This window comes from Pteropus alecto, unplaced genomic scaffold (assembly GCF_000325575.1).
Source record: "Pteropus alecto unplaced genomic scaffold, ASM32557v1 scaffold87, whole genome shotgun sequence".
Taxonomy (NCBI): domain Eukaryota; kingdom Metazoa; phylum Chordata; class Mammalia; order Chiroptera; family Pteropodidae; genus Pteropus; species Pteropus alecto.
Window position 1 is genome coordinate 3,053,369 of NW_006443225.1, and position 12,192 is coordinate 3,065,560.

Consider the following 12,192-nt stretch of genomic DNA (forward strand, 5'->3'; position numbering starts at 1 on the left):
AACCTCTGAAATAAATCATATTGAAAAAAGGTATATTTTGATATACAAGTTACATTTAACATGCATTTTTTAAAAACCTCTATACTGCGAAAATCAAATTTATTTTGAACAAAATGGAAATAAATGCTAAATAATTAAAGTATTTTCAAAACAGTTTTCTATGTGGTTTTAAAGTCTTTCAATCTTTCAGATGTCTTAAATAAAAATTTTTATATTTTAGCTTTTAGTAGAAGTCTACACTATAGTGTAGTACTTTTTTTAATGGACATTAATATATAAAATCTCATTTTAAGAAAGATATACATATCACAATGTATGAAAACAGATAACAAGAAATAGTAAATATCCCTTCCATTATGTTTTCAGTATCTTCTCAATCAATAAAATGGAATGATGATACAGTTTCCGTGCCACACACATAAACAGCAACACGTGGAGATCCAAGTAATCTTGCTTACCGTGCCAAACTGCTGCATGTCCATCCCACAGAGTTGCCACAGTCTTCCTTGCACCATCCCATAAATTATGAGAATAGGCTTCTTTTAATACATTCTTCCTCTTATAAATGTGTAAGAAAATAATAGTAAGGTAGAGAAGAAAAATAGTAAAGTAAGGAAGTATTAAAAGTATCAGTGGTGTAAAAACCCACAAGAGATAGTTTGCAAAATTCAAATAGTCCTCCAACTGCTCCACGCCAAACCATTCTTCAAATAAGTGAATCAGACAGGTCATATAGGGCATGGAATCCTGTCCTATACCACAGGTTTGATTTTTGTCTATCATTTTTCCTTAGGTGAAAATGACAGATTCAGTCTCTTTCTTCATTGTCATGTAGGTCTTCAATTTTGCCACTAGAAGGGAAAAATAATCCCATGTTATTCTTCCCACAGCTAAAAAGTTAAATATTTTATCTACATAAACACTACATGGAGTCATTTCTTAATATCAAAAACAAGTAGACTGTTGTAGATTTAAATGTGAAAATTACAAGGTTTTGTTTGTCTGCTCATGGAGTGTGTTGGGTTTAGCTTTTGAAATAACTCACAAGCTAAGATTGAGAGAGGAAAATAAAGCTGATAAAATTTCAGATTGATCTTAATAGTCCGACTTATATCTTAAGTATATCACACCAAACGTTTGTATCTTAAATTAGGTAATGTTGAGATGACACTTCTTCACAAAAGAAACATCAATATCTGATTCAATAAAAGTAACCCAAATCTTTAGGAAATTATGACATACATTTATGGATATTGTCTTTTTTAATCACATTTACAGAAAAGCTCTCTGCTCTTTGGTATTATGTAATAAAAAATTTATTAATATCATTTTTATCTTATAGTCACTAAAATTTCTCTTTAATCTTAAATGACTGAAAATATAACCATACAATTATTTTATGTCACTTTCTAAACCAGTCACTAAAACTTACCACAAGTTAGTTAGATAACTTGTCCCAGGCTTGAATGTATTCTGGAAAACGTGGTATAAAATTGAAGAAAAAAACATGATTTAAAAAAAAGATAATCATTAATACCTAGAATTAGAATTTCCATAAAATATACAGCAAGAGACATGCACAAATGTGTGACAAATATGAATACAGCCCACACTAGTGTATCACAATTAAAAATTATATTTCACACTACCAACACTTTAGTGAGGGCACTGCTATATACATTGTTCAGTTCTACTAAATAAAGTCCCACCTGAGACTTCATTTAATTCAGAAGTATAAAAATATCTTGTTTTCTTAAAGGAAAAGTATGAAGTTAACGTGTAACTATGTCTCTTTTTAGTAACTTTGCCATATAATAAGCTGATGGTCAAACATGAAATTCAGTGATAAAATTATATTAGCCCTTATGATCATGTTCTCCTACATAAGATTTCCTTCTTCCATTCCTATTTTCTCTGGTTCTGATTCTATTCTTAGAGATAGTTTATCATTATTCCACATAACATAATCTTAATGAAAATGATCTCAAATCCTTTGTGGATGAGGTAGGAAATACAAGAAAGGGATGGAGGAGAGAGAGCCAGAAATACAAAAGCAATTATATGTTGTGTTTAACGCCAAGATTATCTTGCTGACTGGCTTATTAGTAGGGCACACACTTGTTCTTCCAAAGATGTAGGAATTAGTCTAATTTCCTAAGCACCTATTTGTGAGAAACCTGGCCTGTCAAGGTGATAGAAGTGAACATAGTACACATGAAGCGGGGGCTTTATTTACCTCACATTCTAATCAATCCATCTAGAGAGTCAAGCCACTATAATTTACCAATGTTTGAGCATTTAGAATGCAATACAGCGAAACATTTTATGTTTTAAACAGAGCTATCCCAACTAGGATGGCTATAACCAAAATAATAATAATAATAATAATAATAATAACAACAACAACAATAATAGTAACAACAACAAAAAATGTTGATGGTGACGTGGAGAAATTAGAACTGTCACACATTGCTGGTGGGAACTAATATGATGCAGCCACTGTGGAAATCAGTTTGGCAGCTCCTCAAAAAGCTAAACAGAGTTAAAATATGACCCAGCAATTCTACTCGTAGGTCTATCTATAGGCAAGAGGGCTGAAAACATATATTCTCACAAAAATTTGTATACAAATGTTGACAGCAGCATTATTCATAATAGTCAAAAAGTGGAAACAAACCAAATGTCCATCGACTGATGAATGGACAAATAAAAAGCGCTATGTCATGTAATAGAGTACCACTCAACCATGAAAAAGAATGAAGTATTAGTTCGTGCTACAATATTCATGAACCTTGAAAACATTATACTAAGTTAAAAAAAAAAGTCAGACACTAAAGTCCACATTTTTGTATGATTCCATTTATATGAAATACCCAGAATATACTAATCCACAAGGACAGAAAGATTAGTGGTTTCCAGGGGCGGGGGAGGGGCCAATGAGAAGTGACTGCTGATGGAAGCAGAGGTGTCTTTGGGGGGCAATGAAAATGTTCTGGAATTAGTCGTGATGGTTGTACAACCTTGTGAATATACTGAAAACCATTGGTTGCACATTTTAAAATGTTGAACGTTATAGTGAATTATATCTCAAAAGAAAAAAGCTTTCAAATATTGTTAATAAATTAAAATTTATGATAGTCTCTCAAATACATTAAAAAGCTTTTCCTAGACCTTAAAGTCAATCATTTTGATGAGCTGACCCTTACTGCTTAATATAATTGCCTCTAATAATCTAGTCTTATTTCTAATTTTTAATAGGATTATAAAATCTTGTGATTTTAAAACCTCTTTAGCACTTCCCCCAATGAAAATTGGTAATAGAACTACACTTCTTATCCTCAATTATATTCTGATATACTGTATTATACATATTTAACACACACAGTAAAGGGAAGAGAAACAGTGCATAGGCAGACATCCAGTGAGAGAAGTTACACAGAAACCTTCATGAGATCTAGTAGTCCCTTAACTGTGCCCCAATGCTGCAAGCAAAAAATTCCACAAATGGTCATTCTTGATCTTAATTTAAACCCTTCCAGAACAGAAAACTCAAAAAGTATCCTATTTCCTATTTCATCTTCAAAACCATCCATCAAACTACTAAAAATATCTTCTTATACTTACCTCGCTGTAACTTTTCCTACTGGACCTAGCTCTGTACTGTAGAACCTCTTCATTCTACAATCTCTTAAGTTTCAGGACAGCCATCATGAACTGCAAAATCCCCATTTCTAGTCAGAATCCTTTCCTTTCAACATTTCCTCAGACCTTGATCTCATAACCTTTTACCACTCAGGTCACTCCCTGTGATTGAGTCCAGTTATCTTGATATTGAAAGGAGCATGTACAGTAACCCATCTGTGTGTGACACAGAGAAAAATATACAGCATGGTAAGAACATAGAGATCCACAGCGGACAAGGGAGTATGAGGGAGCAGGGGGTCACTATGTTACACTGGGTAGTCTGGGAAGGCCTCTCTAAAAGTACATTTGAACAGAGAGCTGAGGAAGTGAGTAAGCAAACCATGTGGGTATTTGGAAGAGTGTCTGGCTAAAAGACCAGGAGTATAAAGGAGGAGCAGCAAGGCAGGCAGGCTGAGGGAGAGTATAGGGAGAGCAGTCAGAAAAGGGCAGAGAGATGCAGCACTGTAGAACTCTGTAGGCCAGCGTTCATCCAAGGTAGATGATGAAGGCATTAGAAGAGTGAGATTGCTTGACTTGGATTTTAAATGACTATGTGTTGAAAATATACTATACAAGGAACAAACAGAAAGTTATTGCAATAATTGAGATGAGTGATGAAAGTGGCTTAGACAAGTGTGGCAGAGTGAAGGTCATAAGAGATGATCAGTTTCTGGATATATTTTAAAGATAAAGTCAATAGAATATGTTGGTGAATGGATGTAGAATGTGAGAGAGAAAAGTCTGGGATGACAACACAGTATTTTGGCAATGTGGGTTTGTATCCTGGGAAGCTCTGCCACTTACTGTGTGACCTATACAAGTTACTTAATATCTCTATGCCTGAGCTTCTCCATCTGTAAAAATGGGGGTAATAACAGTATCTACCTAATAAGACTTGTGAAGATTCTATGTAAAAAAAAGCTCGGACAAGTGCTTTACACTATATAAGCAATAAATAAGTATCGCTATCATCATCATCATGCTTGTCATCATTTGCTTGCTTATGAAAGATGGAGTTGCAGGAATAACAGGTTTGCGGGTGGGATGAAGATCAGAAATTCAGTTTTGAACATGTTAAGATTCTACTGGACATCCAAGTGAAGACGTTAAATAGCCAGCTGGATAAAGCAGAGTTTAGCAAGATCAGGGCTAGAGAAATGTATCTTGGAATTGGCAGAAATGGCTACATATGGACAGTACTGAAAAACGTGAAACTAAAGAAGATCCCTCTAGTGGGTGAATATAAAATAAAGAAGTTTCCAGAATTGACCATTGGGGCACTCAACCTTTTAGAAGCTGGAAAGACAGTGAGGAACCAGCAACCTCATTCCAGCAGTGGCAACCTGGATGTCAAAGTAATAGATGTAGATAGAAGGAGTATTCAACTGTTTCAAATGATGCTCAGAAGTCTAGTAAAATAAGGAATGATAACCTATCATTGGATTTTTACAACAAAAAGGCACTGACAAGCCCTAATAAGAACTATTTTGAAACCGGAGATGAAAGTTAGGTGGTAAGTTCAAAAAAAAAAAAAGGAGTAAATGAATTGCAAACAGCAAATATAAACAACTCTTCAGAGGAATATTGTTGCAAAAGGGGATAGAGAAATGGGTATCTAGAGGGGAATGTAGATCAAGTTTGCTGTTGTTTTAAGATGAAAGAAAATACAGCAGTTTTTAATACCAATGATAATGCATCAGTGGGAAAGTGAGAAATGGATGATGAAGTAGAGGAGATAATTGTTGGGGCTTGTCCTTGACTAGGCCAGAGGGGATAGAATACAGTGTACAAGAAAGAGGCTAGCCCAGAGAAGACTTACAGCATTAGGCTAAAACTTCACTTACTCAACATATATTTATCAAGCAAGTAGTTTATGTTTGATACTATACAAAACACTTGGGATTCTAAGAGTAAACAAAATTGATAGTTATATGAGAAAACATATGTAAAGCACTTAGAATATGCCTGGCACATACTAGGCACTTACCAAATGCTAGCTAAATACAGATAGATCTGATGTTCTATCTGATGTTCTAACTTGTGTTCAACCAAATCTTTGACAAAAATGTGGACTAAGACAGTGCACTAAGACTTGTGACTAGAGAACAAAGGAGTTTGAATAAAGCTTACTTTTGATAATGAGAAAATGGTGTTAGAATTCAATGAATGCAACTTCTTAAAACAGAAAGCCAAGTTGACTTGCCCAAAATTGCTAAATTAATTCAGTGAAAATCCAAGAGCCAAAATTAAAACTAGTTCTCTTACTGCCTACTCTTGTTTTCATTACACTTTCTTTAATCTCTCTGACATAAAGGCTGAAAATATTAAAATTGCAATTTCTTGTTCCCTCTACTTCTGCCTGGCCTTCTCCTGCTGCAATTTACCACAGGCTATACTTGACTCTTTACTACTTATTTTATTCCAATAACAACTGTAATTGTTAAAAGATGTTTGGGGGGAGATATATTTTAGTTACCAAAATTCCATGTTATTTCCTATCCAAAAAATCTACAATAAAATACAGTTCTATGCATCACATATAAGGTACCTTAATTTTCCCATCTGTAATTAATATAACCTCCAAGAAAAAGTTGACAAGCTGAATCTCACCACGTCAATATTGATGGTGAGGAACATTTACTACAACTGACTTTATAGCTATTTAAAATCAAAATATTTCAAAAACTAATAAATCAGTATACAGGATTTTTTGTGTGTTTGTCTGTTTTCTACAAAACCGTAATGAAATAAATCAAATTTTAAACACCCATTACCAGTACTTTTACCAACATGGATGGTAGCAGATCTATTCCTTACTTTTAGTATATGAGCCACATAAAGGATATGCTGAAAATGCCAATTAAAAGAAATGCTCACTGAAATATAATTTTCCCTTTTCCTTTTTGCATATTTAATAACGGTTTAACAGAGGTTTAGATTCAGTTTTAGTGAATAAGCCTTCTATTTCAAACAATCAATAAAGCTGCAGTTTATCAGTTAAAAGATATCTGGGAATCCTAATCATTTAATCTTTTAAAAAATATTTTAGATTTCAAGCTTCAAACTATAGATTCTGATATAAATTCCCTTTCAAGGTTATTTATTTATTTATTTAAATCTTAGAACGCCCTTCAACTTCTGGTCAAAAGCTTCCACTCTGTTTGATAATTACTGTTCTACTCCTATTGTCTTACCCTATCCTCATGCCAAAAATGTTGCATATCTACAACAGTGTATCTAACTGTGCAGCACTTATCTTCTCAAGTCACCAAAATGAGCCTATCTCTGACATCAAAGTAAGGCAGCAGTATATGGGAATAAACATTTCATTTGAAAATGATCTCTCCACTCACTAGTAAATGAGGCCAAAATATTAGCAAGTGTTCCAAATGTCTGGATTTTACCTTGGCTTTTAAATATTCTAAACAAATACAAATGCCATTTCAGCATTAATAGCACAAACCAAGTACTAACTGCTCCAACAACCTTCGAACCTGAATGAATTTCTTTGAAGCTGCCTAATCTCAACTAATAACCCGTACCAAAAATTGCTTTTTTAAAATCTGGCAGTGGTGTTCCAGTTTTCGACATCCTGGTTATGTGCCCGTGTATTTTTCTTATTAATCAGCCACTTGAGGGCAGAAACCTGTTTTACAGGCTGCAAACTCGGGGGACCGAGACAGACCAGACGCGTACAAAGTATCTACACATTAAAACTATTAATAGTAGATATGGGAGGTTGGGTTTAGTCCTTTCATTTATGATTTCATTTAGTGTTTTCAGCCGCCCTAGCGAACAAGTACTAGTAAGCATCCCTATTTTACAGATGATCACAATGATGCTCTCAGAAAAGTTAAGTCGCTTGCCGGGTCACACAGGTAGTAGTAAAAGGGGCAAAAACCAGGATTCCAACCCTGATTTGCCTAGATGAGAGCACTCTTAACCACTTCCCATGCGGCCTCCCAACTACACACTCTCGTGATCACCCCATAATTTCCTTTTAGCTTTTATACACGGTAGGGTCGATTCGGATCCCAGGATCAAAAGGTTACTGGGCAAGCCCAGGGGCCTATAATGAGGTTGGAGACTTTGCCCCACCACTCAGAAGCGAAACATGTCGCCGAATTGGGGGTTTCTGAGCGCGAGGGGAGATGCGAGACAAAGTGAATGAGCTCGTTGTGACCCAGGCCCTGGCCACTCCGGTGCCCGAGTCGAACGCCGGGTCCGACCGGATGCCGAGCCCGCAGGTGCCGGCAGGGGACTCCCGCGCGGTCAGGGAGACAGGACGCGCGGCCTCGGCGGCGCGCAGCCCGCGAGACTGACGCGCCCCCGGGCGAGGAGGAGCGCGGGGAGACTAAAGCAGGGACCGACGCACCTCGGGCGGGAGAGGGCAGAGGAGGCTCGCCCTCGCTCTCGAGCAGCGGCGGCAGCTCTTCGGTGGCTCAGCAGCGAGGGGAAGCGTTGATATCTGATCAGCCGACTTTCCGCGAGCAACCAGTGAGGAAAAAGCCAAAAAGTGGCTGCAGCACGGGAGGCGTTGAGCGTGACACCTCCCGTCGCCCCGCCTCTTCCTGTGGCCTCCCGGAGCTACTTCCCGTGCCGGCTTCCTACCTTCCTCCGGTCGCCGCAAGTCGCTTCAGGCTGGAGCGGTCCCCGATCCCTTCCTAACCCCTCACCCCCAGACGAGCCGGCGAGTCCTCTTTTCGGTCTCCAGTAAACCATCGGAGGCCTGGGAGGCCGGACCCGTGCCGTTTACCGCATCTCTGCCTTCTCCGAGGTGGTAAAATGTGCTGCGAAAAGTGGAGCCAAGTGGCCGAAATGTTTCTCTTTATCGAAGACCTCGAGGAGGATTGTAAGATCCTTTGCCTCTGCTCCAGGGCATTTTTGGAGTAAGTAAAAACGTGTTCCTCTTCCTTTCTAGCACGACCATTTCCCAGAAATGGGAATGTACGTGTTGCAGACTAGTTGTAATTGGTCCCTGGAACCACGGCCAGGGTATTTGACCCTTGGGCAAGGTGTTGTTTAAGAAAAAGGGTAAAAAGTCCTCAGATTTTACAGAGTGGTCGCCTACTGCTGTTACGTGAAGGAGTACATTTATTTTGTAAGCTGTTATGAAAAAAAAATGTGCTAGCTGGTATATGTCATTATATACTTAGAAATTAAGGTGACATTTAAAAATTGGGAAAGTGAAGTGTTAAATGAAATCTCGTTAATGGATGTGACATCACAAGGTGAAGGTTTAAAAGATGAGTAACTTGTTTTGGTTAACGTCTTTTTAAAACCTAAGACTTATTAAAGCGCAAATGCACATAAATAGAACTTGTAATTACCTGAGGTAAGAGGCTAAACTATAATTACATTCGTTTTTGAGCTGGCTTTATTTTTGGAAAATATTTGTTTTGGGTTAAAATTGCTGGGCAGGAACATTTGTGGATGGGGGAAAAACTACCTAAAGAATTGTATTCTAGAGATGGTTTTCTTTATATTAGATGTGTGAGTTCAGCCACTTAAATCTTTTTCCATTTCTAAAACAAGTATATTTACCATAATTATCTCACATGCTTATTATTAGATTCAACCTGTGGAAGTGAATTTTATGAGATGCTTTTAAAATAGCTTAATGTAGTAGAATTTAACTTTGAAGGAATTCTTAGTATTCATCATGTGATTTTTGTAGAGTAATCTGAAAATTAATCCGAAAAGAAATTAAACATTAGGTTAAATTTAATTGAAAGTATTGACGCTTTTGTATTCATGTAGGCATGTATTCATTCACCGAATACTTTTTGTGCTCCTTTGTATTAGGTACTAAGAGGCACTGAGGGTGCAAGATATAGCTGCCCTTTGAGTTTATTTTCTAGCAAAAGAGATCAACATTAAGACAACTGTTACATAATTATTTGGTTAATTAAAGTTATAAGTGCAATGGGAGAGAAGTACCGGATGCTATGATAGCAAAACTAACAGATCACAATGATTTAAGAAAGTAGCATTTGAAAAGTTCTCTAAAGAGTGAGTAGAAATAAACTGGGGTATATTTCCGTGGGAGAAAGCATTCTGCTAGCAGAACTCTGTGTCAAAGCCTTGAGGGAGCAAAAGAAATCCTGTGAACAAAATGGGAACGAAAGAAGGGTTGGTAAAGTAGGCAGAGTTAAAAAATTCAGCATTTTGTGGAAGACTGGATCATTTTAAATGATCATTACATTTTTAAAGATTAGCAACAGTTTTTGGTGGTTCGGATAAGGATTGGTGGCAGGGGAAATAGAGAAAGGAGAACATATAGGAGAGAAGTTGAGTTTAACGGATTGTATTGGATATGGGGAGATGAAGGAAAGGTAAAGGATGGGAAAGTAGAGACTAGGTCAAGGATAACTCCTTGATTTCTGACTTATATTGGTGCCTTTTACTGAGATAGGGGTGGCTAGTGAGTCGTGGGTTTTCATTTTGGTACAGCAGTAAGAAGATAATCAACTTTGTACATTTTTATTTCTAAATACCTATGAGATATCCATAGGTAAGAATCATAGGTAGTTAAATGTATTGTAGAAGACAAACTCAAGTACACTGTCACCGAATGTTTAAGGAAGGAGTACATTGAAAAGCTACTTCATCATCAAGCAAAATGAGGACTAAAATATGTACACTATAATTAGGGGAAAAAATTTAAATCTACCATATTAATGACTTGCTAAGTGCCTGGCACTAATTTATACTTCATACTATTTCGCTTCCATTTAAGCATTCTACTTGAGTCTCAGTAATGGCCTAAATAAAAATCACACAGCCAGGTAAGTGGCAGCCCTGGAGGTCTGTGTGACTCCGCAGCCTTTTCACTTTCCTGCTAATTAGTCTAGAACATACAATTTTATTGAATCTTTCCAATTAAAGTATTTAAGTGGTCTGAAGTCATTTGAACACTAGTGACCCGTTAAAATACTTTAACAAAATGTATGTTGAGATAGAGAACTATTCTAGAAACTGAAGAGCCTGTATTTACTTCTGATCATACCCATGTGACAGTGTCTGGTAGTGATCTCTAGGTTTTGATATATAGAACACCAAAATCATTTGATATGTTTTTTCCCACAACAAGTCCCTTAGCCAGAATTTAAAAGAGTACTGTCCTTCGAGACAAAAGCTAACCAGCTTCACAGCCCAGCTCTACCAATATTAGCCATGTGGCCTTAAACAAGTCACATAACATTTCTGTGAACCCATTTCAGCACTTTGAGAAAGGATTTCCTTTTCCTTTTACCGCTTGAAACTAATCTACAGTCCTTTGCAGTAGAGAAATTGCTACTTCAGAAATTTCCAAGAACCATTTATTCAGCGTGTATTTTGGCCACCCGTGCATCAGGTACAGTGATAACAAGATGACTTAGGTGTGGTGATGTTTATCGTGTTTAAAGGTATGATGATGAGATGCTTAGGGCTTTTAAAAGAGCGGTATCTTAGAGGAGTCGCTACAATGCAGGTCTGATCTCCAGCTTTACAATTCAATTCAGCAGTTAAGGTTTATTTAGTTCTTTCAGTGTTCCAGGTCCAGATATTCATCCAGAATCATTATGCTCTGTGGGGTGAGTTACACTGATCAAACTCAAAAGATTGCTTTATAGAGGACACTTAGCAAGTATAATGGGAGGTTCTTCAAATACCGGGAATCAGGAAAACATCTCTCCCAGTGCTCAATGCTTTTAGAGATTATTAAAAGATGCCCTAAGTGTGAAATAGAGTTTTCATAAAAATTTAAGAGCTAGCATTCTCTCCCTTGTTGCTAATCTTATGCCTCAGATTATCGGTAACCTTGGGATATACTAGTAATAACCTTGAACATCTGTTTCACCTCTCACACTTGAAGAAGTATCTTTCTGCTTCTTCCTCTGGACTTGGCCCATTCCCCAGAAGTCATGTAGGCTAGCACTATTGGGGGCAGGTGACAAGCTCCCTAGAAAAGAGTACTTGGCTGTATGTTGGATGTGCAGGCCAAAAAGAGTCAGTTTGCGTATGTTACCAGCCAAGGCTACGTGCTTATTTCTTAGCCTGCAGCCCATTTGAGTGTTAGTGCTATCTTTACAAAGACTTCTTTCCAAAAAGAAAGAAAGGGACGAATATGTTATGAAACATAAAAAGTTGAGGTCTCATATCATACCTGTAGAAAACAATGTAACTAGATTTCAATTAAGTCAACTTTATTTAAAACACAATTACCATATAAATCAGTTATATTAAATTTAGTATTTTTGAACTAAAGTGTGCTTCATTTTCATTATAGGTAATTTCATACATATTCTTAGAAGCTCTATTTCACTTTTAGAAACTACATTTTAAGTTCAAAATAGATAAACAGAAAAGAATAGCTTTTTTCTTTAGGTTATTTAATGCTCAGATAAATTATAACCCTTTAGAACAAAAGGAGCTTGCAGATCTTGAACTTGTTTCCAGGAGGCATTGAGAAGTTCCTGGGAATGGGAGACATGCTGAAAGTTCAGAAGCTTGAAAGTGTAACCC

At 36.8% G+C, this 12,192-nt stretch overlaps 2 protein-coding genes across 4 annotated transcripts in view; one reads left to right on the top strand and one right to left on the bottom strand.

The window, feature by feature from the left end:
• TMEM68 (transmembrane protein 68) overlaps window positions 1–8,209 on the bottom strand; it is a 40,758-nt gene extending 32,549 nt beyond the window's left edge. The window contains exons 1-3 of one of the 3 annotated variants that reach the window (XM_006923969.3): window positions 8,060–8,209; window positions 1,433–1,473; window positions 459–851 (exon numbers count right to left, since the gene is read on the bottom strand). In XM_006923969.3, the coding sequence (XP_006924031.1) occupies window positions 459–783 (325 nt within the window). In that variant the 5' untranslated portion in view covers window positions 784–851; window positions 1,433–1,473; window positions 8,060–8,209. The remainder of the gene's footprint in view (window positions 1–458; window positions 852–1,432; window positions 1,474–8,059) is intronic. The other 2 variants (XM_015598678.2, XM_025041110.1) reach the window with 2 other exon arrangements.
• An 86-nt stretch (window positions 8,210–8,295) lies between these two features.
• TGS1 (trimethylguanosine synthase 1) overlaps window positions 8,296–12,192 on the top strand; it is a 36,366-nt gene continuing 32,469 nt past the window's right edge. Inside the window, exon 1 of the mRNA XM_006923970.3 lies at window positions 8,296–8,573. Within this exon, the coding sequence (XP_006924032.1) occupies window positions 8,470–8,573 (104 nt within the window). The 5' untranslated portion in view covers window positions 8,296–8,469. The remainder of the gene's footprint in view (window positions 8,574–12,192) is intronic.